Source organism: Rhincodon typus, chromosome 10 (assembly GCF_021869965.1).
Source record: "Rhincodon typus isolate 14 chromosome 10, sRhiTyp1.1, whole genome shotgun sequence".
NCBI lineage: Eukaryota > Metazoa > Chordata > Chondrichthyes > Orectolobiformes > Rhincodontidae > Rhincodon > Rhincodon typus.
Window position 1 is genome coordinate 688,408 of NC_063341.1, and position 22,414 is coordinate 710,821.

The following is a 22,414-nucleotide window of genomic DNA, read 5'->3' on the forward strand; positions in this document are numbered from 1 at the left end:
TTCTTTCGGTAATGTAAGACGGCCCTTTTCACTGGAGTGGACTGCATGTTACACCAAAGCCCATGAGGAGGTATCAGACAATGGTGACCCAAAGGTTGTTTATTGAGCTAGGTCTGAAGGGAAGGAAGTGAGACATGGAGAGATGCAAGGAGGGAATTCCAGAGCTTGGGACAATGACCAGCAATGGAGGAGCGATTAAAATCTGGGATGCACGAGAGGCCAGAGTGCAATGAATGCATTGATCTATCACAGGAGGGCTTTTGAATTTGTTCATGAGACATTGGTGGCCCTAGCCAGGCCAGCATTTATAGCCTGTTCCTAGTTACCCTTGAAAAGATGGTGAGCTATCTTCTGGAACTGCTGCAGTAATAAGGATGAGCTGAGGCCCTGGAGGGATTGGTGAATAAGGATAAGGATTTTAAAACGGAGGTGGTACAGGGGAACAGGGGTAGGGGGATTGGGTTGGAGGGGAGTTGGATTAAAATTAATGAGGGGCTTGAGAGAGAGCAGGGACCGAGATAAACTGTGAAGGTGGGCATTTATCTAGAGGCTGGTGGAATTAAGAATTCAGCAGGAGACTTGTTTCAGGCTTGAACCTTTAAATGCTTGACTATGTGTGTGTGTGTTTGTGTGTGTGTGTGTGTCTGCTTTGTTGCAGCCCCCTGGTGCGCACACTTTGAGAAAGCTGTAACGTGAGATGTTGACGATGATGCTCACTGTCCTGGCCATTTACCTCAGTACCCTCCTGGAAATGGGTGACTGCCAGCTGCTCGTCAGCGCTCTCCGGCAAAAACGCGACAAGCTCTCAGTCAGAGGTCATCATATGAACCACACGGTGATGATCAAACAGCAGCCCATTGTCTTTAACCATGTCTACAACATCAACGTGCCCATGGATTCGCTATGTTCCGTCAGGTTGGACAGCTCCTCAGAACAGACCGAGTCTATGCAGGATGAGGACGTCAGCCAAGACAGCGAACAAAACCTGGACAGTCAGGTAGCTTTCACTCACAATATTCACATTCCGAAACAAATGTGTGACTGCCCGCACTTCAACCTGCTCCGGAGCGCCCTCGAAAGGCTCAAAATGCTGGAGAGAGAGGTATCTATCCTCAGGCAGCAGTGCAGCACCCGCTGCTTGGGACAGGGATCAGCTTCAGGTAGGACATTCTCTCCCATCCCTTCATCCCTGCCTCTGAAATAAACCTCAGGAGCCCTATCCCCAGGGATCCTCCTCAAACAGCCGGGCATAGAATGTGTTCTAGATACCCAGGCGTGTGAGAACAATCTGGAGTGATAACATGGGAACAGAGAATCTGTTGGTGCATAAGGCACAAATTCAGACCTTACACCAAGAGAGGCCATTCTCCCCATTGCGTCTGTGTTAGCTCCATGAAAGGGCTTTTATCTTCACTCTGTCTGGGTGTCATTGGCATTTTTTGCCCAGAAGGAATTTCCTGTAGGTCTGGAGTCACATGTAGGGCTAGACCAACGTACGGACAGCAGATTTCCTTCCCTGACAGGCTTTAGTGAACCAGATGGGATTTTACAACAATGATCTTTAGACTTTTAATTCCAGATTATATTTTAATAATTGGATTCACACCATGGTGGGTTTGAACCTGGTTCCTCAAAATGTTACCTGGGTCTCTTAATAAATAGTTGAGCGATAATACCAATACACCATTGCATGCTAGCCAGGATGGTGCTCCAACAGTCTGATTTTGTGACAATTTTGTGTCAAATAACTCACTAGATTAACGCCAAATCCACCACCTTCACCACTCTCTCCTTCCACCACTGACACTCAGAAAGTCAGCGTCTACCACCTACAAGATGCACTGCAGAAATTATCCAATGATTCTTTGACAGCACCTTCCAAAAACATGATTTCTATCTCCAAGAAGGACAAGGGAATAGACCCGCTCCGAGCCACTCACCATCCTGACTTGGAAATATATCACCGTTCCTTCACTGTTGCTGGATCAAAGTTGTGGAACTCCCTCCCTAATGGCATTGTGGGTCAATCTACAGCACATGACTACAGCAGTTCAAGAAGGCAGCTCACTAATACCTTCGCAAGGGGCATGTAGATGGTAGGCAACAAATACTGGCCAAGCCAGCAACACCCGTATCCCATCAATGAGTTAAAAACGAACCCGTTAGGATCTGGATTAGAGTCTGGATGCACTGCCCGAGAGTGTGGAAGAGGCAGCTTCAGCTGAGGCTTTCAAGAGGGAGTGAAAATGAAGGTTGTGGAAGGCTATGGGAAAAAGTGGAGAGTAGCAGAGAGTGAGGGTTAGTCTATTCTCCTTTCCTCAGTGATGTGCTCTTTACAGGCTGTTTCCCATGACCAGCAGTGGAAGGTGATAGGGAGATGACTGAAGCCCAGCATTCACATCAGCTCTGTCAACACACATAGTGGGTCCTGACTGTGATGGGGGAGCACTATGTTGTGTCAACATGCTGATGCCCAGACTTCCATTTCACAAAGTTCCTGTTAACCCTATAAACACAGCCAGGCAGTGAGGAGGAGGCTAAATCAATTCACTCTGTGATGTTGACCTCACAAACTCCGACTCACCAAAACCAACACCTACCAAAACTCATAGTGAAGCCACTCCTGCTTAGTGATACACCTGCCCATGTCCTTGCAGGGGGCAGTGTTCCAATGTCTCTGCTGCCCTTGCCCTTGGAGATGGAAGTGGTCGTGGGTTTAGAAGTTGCTGTTTAAGATGTCTTGGCAATTCACTGCAGTGTATCTTGTAGATGGAATACACTGTTAATCCTGTCCAAATCGATCAAATCTCCCCTCGAACTCCTTTGCTCCATGGAGAACAACCCCAGCTTCTCCAACTGAACCTGGTCAGTAAAATCCCTCATCAACGTGCCCAAAGAACAAAGAACAATACAGCACAGGAACAACAGGCCTTTCGGCCCTCCAAGCCTGCACTGATATATTTTGCCCTCTTGCTAAAACTGTCTTCATTTACAGGATCCATATCCCTCTATTCCCTTCCTATTCGTCCAGGTGTTTCTTCAATGCCGCTATTGTGTTTGCTTCCACCACCTCCTCTGGCAGCGTGTTCCAGGCACTCACCACTCTTTGTGTGAAAAACTTGCCTCACTCATCTCTTTTAAACTTCCCATTCCCCCAAGACCTTGAATCTGTGTCCCCTCATAATTGACCTTTCCACCCTGGCAAAAGTCCTCGTATTTTCCATTCTATCCATGACATTCACAGTCTTTTAAACTCCTATCAGGCCACCCCTCAACCTCCTGTGTTCCAGTGAAAACAAATCTATCCAACCTTACGTCATAGCTAAAATCCCCTATACCAGGCAACATCCTGGTAAACCTTCTCTGTACCTTCTCCAAAACATCCACATCCTTCTGGTGTGTAGTGATCAGAACTGTACGCAATATTGCAAGTGTGGCCTAATGAAAGTTCTATAAAGCTGTAGTATAACTTGTCTACTCAATGCCCTTCCAATGAAGGCCAGCATGCCATTAGCCTTTTTTACCACTTTATCTACCTGCTCTGCCACATTCACTGATCTGTGGACCTACACACCCAGATCCCTCTGCATATCAATACCCCTAAGGGTTATGCCATTCACTATATAATTTTCACCTGTACTTGACCTTCTAAAATGTATCACTTCACATTTGTCCAAACTCCACCTGCCATTTCTCTGCCCATGCCCTCAACTGATGTACATCCTGCTATATTCTCTGACGATCCTCTTCACTACCACCAATGTTTGTATCATTCGCAACTTACTAATTAGGCCAGCTATCTTTTCCTCCAAATCACTTATGTCAACCACAAACAGCAACGGTCCCAGCACTGATCCTTGTGGAATGCCACCAGCCATAACCCTCCATTCCAAAAAACATCCTTCCGTCGCTACCCTCTGTTTCCTATGACTAAGCCAGTTGTGTATCCATCTTGCCAGCTTACCCTGGTACCATGTGACTTCACCTTTTGTATCCATTCTGATAAATCTCCCCTGCTCTCTGTCAAGGTCACTCACCTCCTTCCTTGTGTGTGGGAAGGTTCAGCATCACATCCGTGCTTTTGTACCTGACGTCTCTATTTATGAAGACAAGTGTCCCATATGCCTTCTTAACAACCTAATAGCATGTCCTGCCACCTCTAGGGATCTGTGGGCACACACATTAAGATCCATCTGTTCCTCTGAACTTCCTCGTGTCCTGCCATTCATTAAGTACTCCCTTGTCTTGTTCCTTCTTCCATAGTGCAGCGCCTCATATTTATCAGGGTTAAATTCTATCTGCCCATTGACCAATCATTTTTTTCCTCCTGTAACCTAACACTTTCTTCCTCACTGTCAACCACCTGAACAATCCTTGTGTCATCTGCAAATTACTTATCATCCTCCCCATATTCTCATCTACGTTGTTTAGGAATATCACAAACAATAAGGGACATGCCTCTGATCCCTGTGGCACACACCATTGCACAACAGGATCCAATTACACAATCAGCCTTTCATCACCACCCTCGGTCTCCTGTCACTTACCCACAATTTTGGATTCAAGTGACCCTGGAGTCCATTCTTTATTGGTTTCCTATGTTGGAATTTGTCAAAGGTCTTGCTGAAATCCATATAAACTACAGGTGCAGATATGGGCGGAGAAGTGATAGCTGGAATTTAATCTGGGCAAGTGTGAGGTACTGCATTTTGGGGGATCAAATGTTAAGAAAACTTTCCTGTTGATGGCAAGACCCTGAACAGTATTGATGTACAGAAGAATCTTGGGGTTCAAGTCCATAGCTCCCCGAAAGTGGCCATGCAAGTAGATAGGGTGGTAATGGAGATGTATGACTACATGCCTTTATTGGTCGGGGAGTTGAGTACAAGAGTCAGGATGTCATGCTGCAGCTTTATAAGACTCTGTTTAGGGCACACTTAGAGTGTTCTGTTCAATTCTGGTCGCCAGATTACAGGAAGGATGTGGAGGCTTTGGAGAGAGTGCAGAAGATATTTACCAGGATGTTGCCTGGATTAGAGGGTATGAGCTATAGGTAGAGGCTGGAAAAAACTCAAGTTGTTTTCTCTGGAACTGCGGAGGCTGAGGGGAGACTCGATAGAAGTCTATAAAATTATGAGATGCATAGACAGGGATGACAGAATCTTTTTCCCAGAGTTGAAATATCTAATACTAGTGGACATGCATTTAAGATGAGGGGTGAATGTTCAAAAGAGATGTGAGGGGCCAGGTTTGACAGAGAGCAATACGAGTCTGGAATGTGCTGCCAGGGGTGGTGGTTCAGGCAGATATGATAGAGACGTTTAAGGGACTTTTAGATAAGCAAATGAATATGCAAGGAATGGAGGGAAATGGACCAAGGGCAGGCAGAAGGGATTCGTTTCATTTTGCGTCATGTTCGCCACAACATCTTGGGTCAAAGGACCCGTTCCTGTAATGTTCAATATTCTGCATCAACTGCTTTACCTTCATCCAAACACTTGGTCACCTCTTTGAAAAATTCAATCAAATTCATTTGGCATGACATCCCTCTGACTAAGCCATGCTGGCTATCCTGATGAAACGTTGCATCTCTATAATGGAGTTTAATTTTCTCCTTCACCATTTTCTCCAATAGTTTCCCCCTACCACTGATGTAAGACTCACTGGTCTACAGTTTCCTGGTTTAGCTCTTCCACCCTTCTTTTAAAGTGGAACCACATTAGCTGTACACCAGTCCTCTGACTCCACGTTCAGATTTCCCCCTTGCTCTCTAATGGGCCCTACCTCCTTACTTGGATATTCTCTCCACCCTGTAGAATTTCTTGGGATTCTCCTTAATATTACCCACTGGTGTTTTCTCATGCCCTCACTTAACTCTCCTAATTGTTTATTTTGACATCCCCCTCACACTTTCTATATTCGTCTATGGCCTCCATTATGTTGCATTCTTTGTACCTGTTATACATTTCTCTTCTCTATTTTATCCAGTCCTGACTGTTTCTAGACATCCAGGGTTCTCTGGGCTTGTTTCTCCCGCATTTCATCCTTAAAGAACATATTGGGCCTGTACTCTTCCCCAGTACATTTTTGAACTCCTCCCACAGTTCTGCTGTAGATTTACCCTCCAGAAGTTGTTGCCAGTCTATTTTGGCCCGATCCTGCCTTATTTTAATAAAATCTGCCTGACCTCAATCCAAAACGGTTTCTTTCCCAGACCATCTTTCTCCTTTTCCATAACAAACTTAAAACATATGGCGTTGTTGTCACTATCATTGAAATATCCCCCTACTGCCACCTAAAACACCCGTCTGATTTCGTGCTCCAGAGTTAGATCCAGCACCCTACTGTATCTTGTAGGACCATAGACAAGTTGATATAAGAAACTCTACTGTATATGTTTCAAGAAACCTTCCCTCTCTGAATCCTGTATAGTATGATTACCTCAATTAGTATTGGGGAAGTGGAAATCCTCTAATATAATTATCCTAATGTTAGTTTTACATGCCTTATTGAATTGAATTGATCCCCTCTCTTCCCCTTTCCCACTCTCCCCTGGATTGGCTGGGGGATTTGCATTTGGTCTGTGATGTTTTGTCCTTTATAATCCTCTGTCCCATCTCTCTCCATCTCTGCCAGTCACCATCTTTCTCTGTCACCCAGTTTCTCTCTTGCTGTTGCCCTCTCTCTTTACCTTTTGACTACTCTCTCTCTCTCTATTGCCCTTTTTCTCTGTCTCTGTCTCTCTGCAGCTCTCTCTATCTCTCTCCCTGTTTCTGAGTCTCTTTCTCTCACTGCCATCCTCTCTCTCTTTCACTGTTCCACTCTCTTATTTCCCTTCCCCCTCTCTCCAGGATTGGCTCTGGGGTTTGTGTTGCTTATATTAGTGGGGGCTTGTGCTTTATAATCCTCCTCCTTTCTCTGTTTCTCATTCTCTCTCTCTCTCCCCCCAGGTCGGATTGACTATGCCCCCATGTGTAATGGCCATGGTAACTTCAGCATGGAGACATGCGACTGTAGCTGTGAACTTGGCTGGACGGGCAAGGGCTGTTCAGTGCAATGCTGCCAGTCCAACTGCAGTGGGCATGGGCTGTGTGTCAATGGCCAATGCCTCTGTGACCAGGGCTACACAGGCCAGGACTGCAGTGAGCTGCAATGCCCTGGGAACTGCAGTGGGCACGGGCTATGTGTGGAAGCAGAGTGTGTGTGTGAGACACCATACACTGGAGAAGACTGTGGGCAGCTGAGGTGTCTCAACAACTGTAGCCAGAATGGGCAATGTAACCAAGGCACATGCTTCTGTCAAGAGGGCTACACTGGACAGGACTGTGGGCAAGGTAATGCTGGCTACACTGAGGGCCAGGGGAGGGGGAAGGGATGAGGAACAAGCCATGGGGAAGGTCTCACAGTAGGAGGGGTTCAATGAGGGGAGGGGCTCAATGCAGGGGAGGGGCTTAGTATGCCAATGAAGCTCATGGTTGAGGGGACTAATTGTGAGGAATGAGCTCAGTGGAGAAGAGGGGTTCAGCATGAGGGAGGGGCTCAGTGTGGCACCGGGCCTCAGTGGGGGAGGGGCTGAGTGAGGGGGACGATCGCAGTGTGAGGATAGGGCTCAGAGTGGGAGAGGGGCTCAGTTTGGGGTGATTAGCATGGAGTAGGAGCTAAGTATAAGAATGGGGCTCAGTGTTGGGGAGGGGCTCAGTGTTGGGAGGGGCTCAGTTTGGGGCAATTAGTGTGGAGTAGGAGCTGAGTATAAGAATGGGGTTCAGTATGGGGGTATTGCTCGGAGTGGGTGCGGTGCTCAGAGTGGGAGCAGAGCTCAGTGTCAAGGAGGGACTCGGTATGGGCGACCTGCTCAGTGTGGGAGAGGGGCTCAGTGTGGCGTAGAGGGGCTCAGTCTAGGGGAGAGGGGCTCAGTGTGGTGGAGAGGGGCTCAGTGTGTGGGAGGGGCTAAGTGTGGGGGGGAGGGGCTCAGTGTAGAGGCAGGGTGGGACAGAGTCTCACAGTGGGGTTCTGGGTTGTGATCTGTGTCCCAGTCCTGATGAGCATGAGACAATCAATTCGAGCCATTTCCCTCTAACTATCAATTGTTGTCATAATAGCTACCATCTCCCTGTAATATTGATGGTGGCCTCTGTGATTCCGATCCCAATCTCTCTGTATTCTTAAGTTTGAGGATTTGGTTGAGTTGATTTTGTGGAAAGAGTGTGTTGGGAAGAGTGTAACATCCCCAACACTGGTCACCTTCTGCTCAGGGGAGCAGTGGGTGCATTATTTGGGCAAGGACTAAATCAGGATAGGAGTGCTACACAAATGCATCTCCAGTGTGTCTCCAATGGTTGAACCTATTGATGCTTGTCTCTCTCAGTGTTTCCACCACAACGCCTCCGAGTTACCAGTGTTACGGATCGTAGCATTGCCCTGGAGTGGGAGAGGTCTGTAATCATCACTGAGTATCTCATCACCTACACTCCCAACATTGTAGATGGGCTACAGTCAGAACTGCGTGTCACAGGGGATTGGACAGCAGCTAACATTACAGGGCTGGAGCCTGGCATTGAATACAGCATTCAAGTTTACGCTGTGCTGAATAATCAGCTGAGTGTTCCCATCAACTCACGGATAACCACTCGTAAGTAACTGGTGTATGCTTTCTCTACAAGCTCCGGCAGCCCCCTAGAAGTTTCATCAATAGAGATTTTTAACCAACCTCTTCAGCTGTGTTATAACACATCCTGTGGAACATGAACCCAGGGCTCTGGTCCAGAGATAGGGACACTACCACAAGAGGCCCTAAGTTAGGGTGGAAGAGAAATGCAGCTGTCACTTTGAGACTTGAAGTCTTGTAATCCACCTATTGGGAAATGTTATGATTCAGGTCGGGAGTAGATGGGACTTGAATCCTGATCTCTTGGCCCATGGGTCAGGACACTACCGCTGTGTCACAAGGACCCCACATTACATTGTGTGTCATTGAATTCTCCAGATGTTTCATGTTGCATCATTGCACTTTCCAGATGCTTCATGTTGTGCAATTATACTCTCGAGATGTTTAATGTTGTATCATTCCTCTGTACAGACATTCCACATTGTATCCTTTCACTCTCCACTTGTTTCATGCAGTATCATATTTTCCCGATGTATCATACAATGTCATTGCAATCTACAGCTATTTCAGGCTGTACCATTGCAGTCTCCAGATGTTTCACATTGTATCTTTTCAATACACAGGTGTTTCATGTATCTTTTCACTCTCCAGATGTTTTGCATTGTACCATTGCATTCTCTAAGTGTTTCATGTTGTATCAATATACTGTCTAGATGTTTCATGTTATACCATTGTACTCCCCATATGTGTATGGTTGTATCGTTGGGTACTCCAGATGTTTCATGCTGTACCATTATATTCTCCAGATGTTTCATATTGTATCATTGCACTCTCCAAGTGTGTCCAGTTGTATCATTGTTGTCTCCAGATGTTTCATGTTGTGACATTGCACTCTCCAGATGATTCATACTGTATCATTTCATTCTCCAAATATTTCATGTTATGCAATTGCACTCTCTGGGTGTTTCAAGTTGTATAATTGCTGTATACAGATGTTCCACATTGTATGCTTTCACTCTCCATGTTTCATGTTGTATCATTATACTCTCTGCACTTTTCATGTTGCACCTTTGGACACTCCAGGTATTCAACATTGCACCATTGCATTCTCCAGATGTTCAGGTTGTACCATTGCATTCTCTAGTTGTTTAATGTATCATTATACTCTCCAGATGTTTCAGGTTGTACCATTGCATTCTCCAGGTAAACGTAAATAAAGGTGTCTTTTTTTTTAGAAGGATGAGCATTTTAAAATAAAAGCACAACTTGACTTGGAGCCACATGTAGTCAACAAGTAAGGAGAATTGAGAAATGGGACTTATTGCAAGCTTAGCCACAGGCAATGGAGTTTTCAGAAAGGAAAGTTTATTACAGTGAAGAATGAGTGGCTAGCTAGGACTGGCTTGGAACAGTTATTTCAGTAGCTGCAGTCCAAAGATGTGCAGGTTAGGTGGGTTGGCCATGTTGAATTGCCCATAGTGGCTAGGATGGGAAATGCAGAGATTGGGTCTGGGTGTGATGCTCTTTGGAGTGTCCATGTGGACTCGACGGGCTGAATCGCCTGCTTCCATGCTGTAGGGATTCTATGATTCTATGAAACGGAGGCAGAATTGGAGCTGGATAATGTCACAGAAATGGAAGTACTTGATATTAATGTAAAATATTATCTCAGCAACTAATATCACAAAATCTCAGAATTCTTACAGTGCAGAATGAGGCCATTTGGCTGATCATGACACAACTCACAATTAGTCAAAAAAAAACCATTCTGCACAATTATAAAGTTTAAAAGAGTGTGGAGAAAAAACAGGGACCAGAGGGTTAATGAGTACCAACGCTGAGGTTGACAGGAGACAGAAAAGTAATTGGGATATTCAGGACAAGAACCAGGAAACAACATGAACATTTGTAAAGAGATAGTAGGAACTGCCAATGCTGGAGAATCTGAGATAACAAGGTGTAGAGCTGGATGAACACAGCAGGCCAAGCAGCATCAGAGGAGCAGGAAAGCTGACGTTTCGGGTCGAGACCCTTCTTCAGAAAAATGAAGCTGTACACCTTGTTATCTCTGAACATTTGTAAAGCTCTGTTTGGGTCCCAACTTGAGAACTGTTTCCAGTTCTGGTCCCCACACTCTAGAAGGAATGTGAGGGTTCTTGAGAGGGTGCAGAGGAGTTTTGCCAGAATGTATTAAATATCTCACACAGTAAGACCTCCCAGACAGTGCAGCACTCTCACAGTACTGACCCTCTGACAGTGTGGCATTCCCTCAGCACTGACCCTCTGACAGTGCAACACTCCCTCTGTACAGACCCTCTGACAGTGCAGCACTCCCTCAGTACTGACCCTCTGACAGTGCGGCACTCCCTCCAGTATTGACCCTTTGACTGTATCGTGTTTCCTTAATAACACTGAAAACTGATCCTCCCGTCATTTCTGATTGTTGTTTATTGGCTGGTGATGTGTGAAGGGTTTATTCTTTCATTCCTGTATTTATACAGAGTTGGCTTTACAATGACTGAATTGGGTTACACTTGGGCCTCAGCCATCTCAAGAGGTTGAAGACACCAGTGGGAATGACAGAACGCTGTGTGCTGTGATGTGAACCATTTGAACCCATGCAGTGTGCTGAGAATGTCACAGGTCTGTACCCAGAGCAGCCTGACACTAACATGGCTCTGTCCCTCTCCACAGACCTGCCCACGCCTCAGGGTCTTCGCTTTAAATCTATCTCGGAAACAGCTGTGGAGGTGCAATGGGAACCATTCCAGTTTACGTTTGATGGCTGGGAGATCAGCTTTATTGCAAAGGTAAATCACCCGTCCTCTCCGTCCCTTCTTCACTCCCTCCCTCACTCCCCTATGAGCACAGAGAGCCTGGGGTCAGAATCATTACCAATCACTATCAGAGCCTCAGAAGGATCGCCAACGTCAACCTCACAACCCAAGAGGAAAAATAAAAAACAGTAACACTTGGAAGGATGTATGCTGTCTGTACGGATACCCATTTTGAAATACACAAATAAAATTGGACCGAGTGTGTCAATCTGCAGGTCTAATGGCACATACAGCAGTACTGCAACTCTTCCTGTGGCCTTGGGGGGCTGTGCCTGATTCCACTCCTAACCTGTTCCAGGCACTGTTCATTGATCAGCCTGGGCTACAGGCCAGGAGGCTGACACACTCCATCACTTACTCCCTGATCCTCTCCAACTCTCTCTCTGACCCCCTCCCTGGCTCACTCCCAATACTCACCCTGATACTCTCTGATTCAGCCAAAACTCTTTTCCAGAGTAATGAAGGTGGAATGGTGCTTCAGCTCCCCAGTACTGTCACAGCCTACAATCAGTCAGGCCTGAGGCCTGGGGAGGAATACACAGTCAATGTGGTCGCAATTAAAGAGCACAGCAGGAGCTCCCCGGCTACAGCCATGGTATCAACACGTGAGTTACCTCATTGTTCACAAACAGATGCTCATTGAGAGCACATTACACACACAAAGTCACTGGGGTACGTGTCCCACACACACCGACACTCTCACTGGGGTATGTGTCCCACACACACCGAAACTCTCACTGGGCTATGTGTCCCACACACACACTCACTCTCTGGGACACAATCCCACACACATTTTCTCTCCCAGGGATACGGCTCCCACACACACACTGACTCTTTCTGTGGTACAGTCCCACGCACACTGACTCTTTCTGTGGTACAGTCCCACACACACTGACTCTCACTGCGGTATGAGTCCCACACACACCCTGACTCTCACTGGAGTATGGTTCCCACACACACAACACAGTGTCCAGGTACCTCTCCCCCTCTGTGAAGTGTTGTAGGTCCTCAGCCCAGAATTCACTTCTTCAACTCAAAGGTGAAATTTCCTAGTTAACCAAGTAGTCATCATCACCGATCTCTACCTGCTCCTACATACTTCAGCTGCAACACATCATTTGCCCAGCCATCTCTGTTCTAATTAATTATTGTTTAGATTTATACATTTATAGGATTGAATTTCTCAACTATACTCTTCAGCTGCATATCGTCTATGTAATTGAAGCTGATCAAAAGAGAAATGAAAGAAAGATCCACCAATCTGTTTTCCTTTGACATCACTCCTCAGCTCTGACAGGTGGGAATAGTTTGAACGGGCCTCTCTGCCAATGATTTTCTACCTCCTGCAGTCACTTTCTTTCCAATGGAGGTCAACACTCCCAATCTGCTTCACAGTGATGCTGACTCACTGCGTACTCCTCCCAATCTATTTCACAGTGATGCTGACTCACTGCCCACTCCTCCCAATCTATTTCACAGTGATGCTGACTCATTGCCCACTCCTCCCAGTCTGCTTCACAGCGATACTGACTCACTGCGCACTCCTCGCAATCTGCTTCACAGTGATGCTGACTCAACGCACACTCTTCACAGTCTGCTTCGCAGCGATGCTGACTCACTGCAAACTCCTCCCAATCTATTTCACAGCGATGCTGACTCACTGCGTACTCCTCCCAGTCCATTTCACAGCAATGCTGACTCACTGCGCACTCGTCCCAGTCTATTTCACAGTGATGCTGACTCACTGCGCACTCCTCCCAAACTGCTTCACAGTGATGCTGACTCACTGCGCGCTCCTCGCAATTTGCTTCACAGCGATGCTGACTCACTGCATACTCCTCCCAATCTATTTCACAGTGATGCTGACTCACTGCGTACTCCTCCCAATCTATTTCACAGTGATGCTGACTCACTGCGCATTCCTCCTGGTCTGTTTCACAGTGATGCTGACTCACTGCATACTCCTCCCGGTCTGTTTCACAACGATGCTGACTCACTGTACACTCCTCCCGGTCTGTTTTTCAGCAATGCTGACTCGACGTGTACTAAACATTTTGATTCTGGTATGATTTTTCTTCAGAACTCTGTGGAAGTGGACTTGAAACGTTTCTGTCTTCACAAATGCTGCCAAATCTGCTGAGTTTCTCCAGTATGTTTTATTTTTATATTAGGAGAGAGGACCTGGAATGTTTATATTATCAGCACAGTGGCTCAGTGGTTAGCACTGCTGCCTCACAGCACTAGGAACCCGGGCTCAATTCCAGCCTTGGGCAACTGTCTGTGTGGAGGTTGCACACTCTCCCTGTGTCTGCGTGGATTCCCTCTGGGTGTTCCGGTTTCCTCCCACAGTCCAAAAATGTACAGGTTAGGGTGGATTGGCCATGCTAAATTGCCCGTAGTTTTTCAGGGATGTACAGGTTAGGTGGATTAGTCACAGGAAATACAGGTTACGGGGATAGGATGGGGGAGATTGGTCTGGGTGGGATGCTCTTCGGAGGCGTGGTCTGGACTCGATGGGACAAATGAGCTGCTTCCACACTGTAAGGATTCTATGATTCTAAGAGAGACACTGCTCTGATCGTTTGTTTAATGAACTATGACAGACATGACTGCTCTGTGCTGCACTGTAAGGTTTGAATCTTTATGTGTTACTCAGTAATTGGTATTTGTAATGTTCTGACATCAGTAAAGGGCCTAATTGATGATAGCCTAATTAGACTCAGGGGATTCACTGAAGGGATAATGTCGTGATTTAACAACTGGCTGAATGAGACTCCAAGTGGTCTAATGGTTTGTTGGAGAATTTATTTAATAAAAGCTGGAGATAGGTATTGAGGAAGGATTCATGAAACAGCTGAAATGTCTACAAAGCCCAGCTGCTTTGAGATGGTGCTTTGGGAATGGAGTGTGCTGCCTCTACACAATCTTGTGCATTCCTCAATCTGCTCCTACAAACACAGTCAACTCTGTGCTGGACCATGAAGAAATCCCTCAGTTGGTTCAAATACTAGTGACATTCAAGAAGTTGACTCAGCAGTTTGTCAGGGAAAATTTGGGTTGAAGTCCAGAACAAGAAAGGAGCAGTCACTTTGTTGGGGGCTTTTTTACAGACCCCCTAATAGTTGCAGAGAAGTGGAGGAGCGAATTGGGAGGCAGATACTGGAAAGGTGCAGAAGTCACAGGGTTGTAGTCATGGGTGACTTCAACTTTCCAAATATTGATTGGAAACATTTTAGTTGTAATAGTTTAGATGGAGCGGATTTTGTCTAGTGCATTCAGAAAGGATTCCTGACATAGTATGTAGATAGACCAACATAAGGAGAGGCCACTTTGGATTTGTGCTTGGCAATGAACTGGGCCAAGTGTTAGACCTGTTGGTAGGAGAGCATTTTGGCGATAGCGATCATAACTCTGTTACTTTTACAATAGTCATGGAAAAGGATAGGTACATACAGCAGGGTAAGGTTTATAATTGGGGGAAGGATAATTACAATTCTGTTAGGCAAGAATTGGGTAACATAAATTGGGAACAGATGCTGTCAGGGAAGACCACTAAAGAAATGTGGAAATTGTTTAAGGAATGCATACTGCGTGTGCTCGATATGTTTGTCCCGAGTAGGCAGGGAAGATGCAGCTGAGTGAGGGACCCTTGGTTCTCAAGAGAGGTCGAACAACTGGTTAAGAGGAAGAAGGATGCTTATGTAAAGTTTAGGAAACAAGGAACGGAAAAGGCTCTAGATGGATACAAGTTATCCAAGAAGGAGTTGAAGAAAGAGCTTAGGAGAGCTATAATGGGGCATGAGAAAACCTTGGCAGATAGGATCAAGGAAAACTCCAAGGCTTTTTACATGTACGTGAGGAATAAGAGAATGACCAGAGAAAGGGTAGGGCCAATCAAGGATTGTAAAGGGAATTTGTGCACGGAGTCTAAAGAGATAAGAGAGGTCCTTAATGAATACTTTTCTTCGGTATTCACAACTGAGAAGGACCTAGTTGTAGAGGAGGACAGTGTGAAACAGGCTGGTAGGCTAGAGGAGGTCGACATTAGTGAGGAAGATGTACTAGGAATTTTGAGGAAGTTGAAGATAGATAAGTCCCCCGGGCTTGATGGGGTTTATCCAAGGATTCTATGGGAAGCGAGGGAAGAGATCGCAGGGTCTTTGGCGATGATCTTTTCGTCCTCACTGTCCATGGGTATGGTGCCGGAAGATTGGAGAGATGCAAACGTCATTCCCTCGTTCAAAAAAGAGAATAGGGATAACCCCGGAAATTACAGGCCAGTTAGTCTTACATCAGTGGTGGGCAAATTATTGGGAAGGGCTCTGAGAGATAGGATTTATGATCACTTGGAAAGGCACAGTTTGATTCATGATAGTCAGCATGGATTTGTGAGGGGCAGATCATGCCTCACAAACCTTATTGAATTCTTTGAAAAGGTGACTAAACACTTGGATGAAGGTAGAGCAGTGAATGTGGTATACATGGATTTAAGTAAGGCGTTTGATAAGGTTCCCCATGGTAGGCTCATGCAGAAGGTAAGGAGGCATGGGATAGGGGGAAATGTGGCAGATTGGATTCAGAATTGGCTGACCCTTAGAAGACAAAGGGTGGTAGTGGACGGAAAATATTCAACATGGTGCTCAGTTACAAATGGTGTACCACAAGGATCTGTTCTGGGTCCTCTTCAATTTGTGATTTTTGTGAATAATTTGGATGAAGGAGTGGAAGGGTGGATTAGCAAGTTCGCGGACGATACGAAGGTGGGTCGCGTTGTGGACAGTGCAGAGGGCTGTTCTAGGTTACAAAGGGACATTGGTAGGATGCAGAGCTGGGCTGAGAAGTGGCAGATGGATTTTAACCCTAAAAAGTGTGAGGTGATTCATTTTGGAAGAACAAACTTGAAAACAGAATACAGTGTTAACGGAAAGATTCTTGGCAGTGTGGAGGAGCAGAGGGATCTTGGGGTTCATGTTCACAGTTCCCTGAAAGCTGCCACCCAGGTGGATAGAGTTGTTAAGAAGGCGTATGGTGTGTTAGCTTTCATTAAAAGAGGGATTGAGTTCAAGAGCCGTGAAGTTATGCTCCAGCTATACAAAAGCCTGGTTCGGCCACATCTGGAGTATTGTGTCCAGTTCTGGTTGCCTCATTACACAAAAGATGTGGAGGCGTTGGAAAAGGTGCAGAGGAGATTTACCAGGATGTTGCGTGGAATGGAGGGAAGGTCTTACGAGGATAGGTTGAGAGAGCTAGGGCTTTTCTCTTTAGAACGACGAGGGATCAGAGGTGACTTGATAGAGGTGTACAAAATGATCAGGGGTATAGATAGAGTGGACAGCCAGAGACTTTCCTAGGGTGGAGGTAGCTATTATGAGGGGGCATAGTTTTAAAGTGAGTGGAGGTAGATGCAGGGGAGACGTCAGAGGTAGATTCTTTACTCAGAGACTGGTAGGGGCATGGAATGCATTGCCGGCGAGAGTAGTGGAGTTGGCCTCATTAGGGGCACTTAAGTGGCTATTAGGTAGACATATGAATGATAGTATAAGGTAGGGGTGGAGGGTAGATAGACCTTAGGATTAGAGTGAAAGGTCGGCACAACATTGTGGGCCGAAGGGCCTGTACTGTGCTGTACTGTTCTATGTTCTATGTTCTATGTTCTAAAACTTGAGAACCCCCAGTGCTGACCCTGTCAGGGCTATCCAAACGCTGGGAATGAAGAGAGAAAGTGGGGCTTGATCTTTCATCTGCGTTTCCTTCCGTTTCTCAGCACATAAGAACCCATGGAGGTAGTGTATTAGCACGGAGAGAGAATTTGCAAACTAATAAAAGACAGAGAGTTGGGATAAGGAGGGCATTTTCAGTGATGAGCAGTGTGTCACAGGGGATGCTGCTGGGGCCACACTTATTTACAAAATAAATTAATTATTTGGACGAGGAAAGTTGAAGTGTTACCGGCAAGTTTGCGGATGACATGAAAATAGTTGGGAAGACAGGTGGTGAGCATAACACAAACTGCCTGCAGAGGGATACAGACAGATTAAAATGAGTGAAATGGAATACAATGTGGGAAAATGTGAGGTTATGCATTTCGGCAGGAGGAATAGAGGAGCTGAATATTATTTCAATGGAGAAAGACTTCAGGAAGCAACAAAACCAGGGGGTCCTGGTCTGTGAATCACGAAAAGCTAGCACCCAAGTTCAGCAGGTAATAGTGAAGGCAAATGGAATTTTGGCCATTATTTCAAAGCGAATAGAGTCTGAAAGGAAGGTTTTGCTACAACTGTGAAAGATATTTCTCAGACCAGCAGTTGGAATAGTATGCGCAGTTTTGGGCACCTGCAGTAAGGAAAGACAGACTTTCATTGGAGGCAGTCCAAAGAAGGTTCATTAAGCTGAGGGAGGTATGGAGGCGTATCTTATAAGGAGAGGTTGAGTAGGTTAGCTCTCTACCCATTGGAATTTAGAAGAATTTAGAAGGTGGTCTACATACAAGATTCTTAGGAGACTTGACAGGATAGATGCAAAGAGGTCATTGCCCCTTGTGGGATAGTCTAGGACCAGACAGCGTGATCCCAGGATAAGGTGTCACCCATTTAAGACAGAGATGAGGAGGAATTTCTTCTCTCAGAGGGTAGTGAATCAGTGAAATTCTTTATCACAGAGACCTATTAAGACTGGGGTCGTTAAAAATCTGTCTCAGCCTTGAATATACTTAATCAGTAAGGAAATCAAGTGTTCTAGGGATAGCTGTGGAGGTGAGGATTATCAGATCAACCATGATCTTGCTGAATGGCAGAGCAGACTCAAAGGGCTGAATGGCCTACATCTGATCCTATGTCCTATGGTCCTCTTGTTGGCCCCCAATGTTTGCATGTTCATACCTATATTAAGCAGGGTATTGCATATTGTCTCCCGTTTCTCTCTGTGTTCAGTGATTGATGGGCCAAATAAGATCATCGTCAGGGAGGTGGCTGATACTGTCGCCTTTGTTGAATGGACACCTCCGAGGGCCCACGTGGACTATGTGCTACTGTCATACGGACTCACCAGTGGGGCGAGCGAGAAGACTGTGCTAAAACTGCAGCCCAGCCTGAGCCAGTTCTCCCTGCAGAACCTGAGACCCGCGTCTCAGTACGAGGTGTCAGTCACAGGCATTCACGATGGCGGACAGAGTCAGACCGTGACAACAGCCTTTACCACAGGTAAAGGCGACCCTGTACCTATCTGCATGTCTATGAACATACCCGTCCGAGTGCATGCATACCTACGTCTCTGCTACACACTTGACACACGCATCCTCGTGTCTACTGTCCGAGAGCTATTGAGTAATAAGGTCTGTACGGAACAAAGAGTCTATTCATCCCATCCAGCCCATGCTAGCTCCCCGTGGAGCAATCCAGTCAGTCCCATTCCCCCGCTCTCTCCCCGTTACTCTGCAAGATTATTTCTCTCAAGTGCCCATCTTGTTTCCTTTTGAATTCATTCATTGTCTCTCCCTCCACCCTCCACCCCTTCTGTGGGCAATGAGTTCTGGGTCTTACCACTCCCTGTGGAAAAATGTTCTGCCTCACATTCCTCCCTCCCCCCATATCTCCTGACTGAAACCTTCAATCTGGGTCCCGTTGCCCCTGCACCATCAGCCAATGGGAGCAGCTTTCCTTGTCTCCCTTATCCAAACCCATTATAATCCCATCCATCTCGATCAAATCTCCCTTTGATCTCCTTTGCTCCATGGAGAACAACCTCAGCTTCTCCAACTGAACCTTGTCAGTTAAATCCCTCGTCGCAGGACCCATTCTGGTAAATCTCTCCTGCACACTCTCAAGGATCGTCTCATCCTTCCTTGTGTGTGGGCTCCAACCCCACACCATCCTTTAGTTTAGGCCTAACCAATGTTTTATAGAGACCGAGCAGCACTTCCCTTCTTTTACGCTCGATATGTCTATTTATAAAGCCCAAGATGCCATTTGCTTTTTAAACCAAAATCTCAAATCTGTGCCAACACCTTCAGTGATTGATGTACATGAATTCCCAGGTCCCACTGTTCTTGCACATTCTTTTGAACAATATCATTGAAATACATCACCTCACGTCTCCTTCTATTAATTTCCTGTGGCCCTCGGCTTCTCATTCTGCTGGCGTATCTGGGTCCTATTACAGACAATTGGCCAGGTCCTCTATGTTTACCACAAGTGACAGAACCAGTACTGGACTCTCATGTTACATTGCAGACAGACTCACTGATAGCTATTAATGTCAAGCAGATTATCATGTGTTCAGTGCCTGACTGTCTGGCAGAGCATCATGCCTGATCTGCATGTACTCCTGCATTGTGATCATTGCATGTAAATCTTGGTGTACTTCCGTGTGTTTGGATCATGTGTGAATCTGTGGGTACTCTGTGTCAGAAACATCCTGTATGGAAGTATAAGTGGATGCTGTAAATCAGGGACATAAACAAGTTGCTGGAAAAGCTCAACAGTCCTGGCAGTATCTGTGAAGAAAAATCAGAGTTAATGTTTCGTGTCTGATGATCCCTTCCTCCTGAGGAAGGACCACTGGACCTGAAACGTTGACTCTGATTTTTCAGAGTTAGAACTGCTTAGCTTTTCCAGCAATTTCTGTTTTTGTTCCTGTCTGGAAGTCTACTTGGACAGCTTGATTGGCCACACATCGACCTTCACATGAATAAATGTGGATTCAAATTAGTCAAGATGCAAGCTGAGTTTTCATAGAAAGATGTTTCATCTCATTCAGTCAAAAAGAACACACTTATGAATTGGCTCTTTTCCAGGGCAGAATATTTACATTGTTTGTAACACCATGCTGTCCCTGTCCTGGGATTGTTTGTTGGGGACAATGTCGAAGGAGCTTTACTCTGGATCTGACCCCATGCTGTATCTGTCACGGGAGCATTTGATGGGGACAGTGTAGAGGAAGCTTGAGTCTATATCTAACTCTGTGCTGTCTTTGTTCTGGGACTGTCAAGGGAGCTTTACTCTGTACCTAACCCCATGCTGTCCTTATCCTGGGAGTGTTTGGCAGATGCTCCTTTTAATATTTGAGTAACCTGATAAATTTAAATCTGGTGTTTCTGTCTTGAAAGGTATGAAGGTGGAATTGACAGAACCTCTCATGCCTGGGTTTGATTGTATCTTTGAGAAAGGGCATTGCAGGAACGGCATGTGGACCAACCAAGGGAACGGTAGAATGATAATTTAATATCATGCATGTGCATGATGCGTTGGATAACAAGAGGCAATGCGAGTCATTTGGGCATTCTGTCAAAAGAGGCAGGAGAGAGACAAGAGGCTGAATAGCCTTTGTGTTTGTTCCCAGCTTCTGGGCTTTTATTGTTCTGCTTTGAAAGCTTGTTGCTTCAGTTATGTGCCATGAATAACCAATGATTTTACCATTCAGAATCGTTTGTGGTTGCTCCTGTCAGCGCTTGATCCACTCAAGTTATTCTCATGGCCCTAATCACTTTATTGAACAAAATCATAACATCCTCAATTTTGAAATTTTTATACGTCCCTTTGTAACTTTAGTAACCATTTTGGGGTGAGACTTCCAGATTTCCAGGATTTATGAGAAGCTGCAGCCTGATGGCCTGTCTAAAATGTCAAGGTTATATTTGTAGATTGCCTCCCTTACTAGTGGAAATTGTTCCTCACTCCTAGCTGCCTCAACTCCCCTTAAATCATCTTCATCCTCTTAATCTAGTCACAGTTTAGTACTGGAGGATAGACTAACCACTGATACAACCTCTCCTCATTACTGAGCACAGGGTTATTCTGATGAAGCTGTGCTGCACTCCCTTCAGTATTTATTCCCTGATGAGTGAAGCCAGAACTGAACCAAGAATTTGAGGTGACATCTGAACAGAGCTCTGTACAGCTGGACCATCTCTTCCACTCTTTGCACCTTTGTCCGAGAGATGAAAGCCAACATGCCATTATCCTATTAATTGACTACTCACCAACTTTCTGGGGAATTTCCCAGTTCATCCACACCTTATGCCTTCTCACCTTTGAAATAACAGTAATGGCCTCACACTGCACATGTCTAAACATCACTGGCTCTCTCTAATCCTTTTGCAATTGTTTGACTGCTCAGTTTCTAATAACTGATTCCGGTAACTTGTCCACAATAGATGTTAGATTGATAAGCCTTCCATTTTACTTTAGTATATCTCCCCTACCTCCCTTAACTAATGGAGTGACATTGACAATCTTGCAGACCCATTTCTGAATCAACAGATGTCTGGAAGACCATGATGAGAGGAGACAGAATTTCCTCAAATAACATCTCTTGGAGAGATAATAAGAACTGCCGATGCTGGAGTCAGAGATAACACAGTGTGGAACTAGAGGAACACAGCAGGCTGCCAATGTGGTCTACTGCATCCGCTGCTCCCGATGTGGCCTCCTCTACATCGGTGAGACCAAGCAGATGCTCAGAGGCCACTTCGTAGAACAACTGCGCTCTGTTCGCGACAAACGACGACACCTTCCAGTCGTGAACCATTTCAACTCCCCCAACCACTCCCTGGGCGACATGTCCATCCTGGGCCTCCTCCAGTGTCACAATGACGCCAGCCGGAAACTGGAGGAGCAGCACCTCATATTCCACCTTGGGACCCTACAACCCAATGGTCTCAATATGGACTTTACTAGTTTCAAAATCTCCCCAGCCCCGGCCTCATCCCATGACCAACCCTTCACTGCATTCACCTATCACCATCCCACCTACCTTCCCTAGCCCCACCCCTCCTCTCTCTATTTATTTCAGCACTCCCTTGCCCCTCCCCCATTTCTGAAGAAGGGCCCCGACCCAAAACATCAGCTTTCCTGCTCCTCTGATTCTGCCTGCCCTGCTGTGTTCATCCAGCTCCACTCTGTGTTATCTCACATCTTGGAGATTTATCTATCTTTAGTCTTATTATGTTTTCCATTACTACTTCTCATTCTAACTA

The 22,414-nt window shown here is 45.9% G+C and overlaps 1 protein-coding gene across 1 annotated transcript in view; it reads left to right on the top strand.

Annotated features, from left to right (window-relative positions):
* Window positions 1-697: 697 nt before the first annotated feature.
* Window positions 698-22,414, top strand: part of tnr (tenascin R (restrictin, janusin)) — an 80,974-nt gene continuing 59,257 nt past the window's right edge. Inside the window, exons 1-6 of the mRNA XM_048602144.1 lie at window positions 698-1,160; window positions 6,951-7,334; window positions 8,366-8,629; window positions 11,300-11,415; window positions 11,897-12,047; window positions 18,372-18,641. Coding sequence (XP_048458101.1) covers window positions 698-1,160; window positions 6,951-7,334; window positions 8,366-8,629; window positions 11,300-11,415; window positions 11,897-12,047; window positions 18,372-18,641 — 1,648 coding nt within the window. The remainder of the gene's footprint in view (window positions 1,161-6,950; window positions 7,335-8,365; window positions 8,630-11,299; window positions 11,416-11,896; window positions 12,048-18,371; window positions 18,642-22,414) is intronic.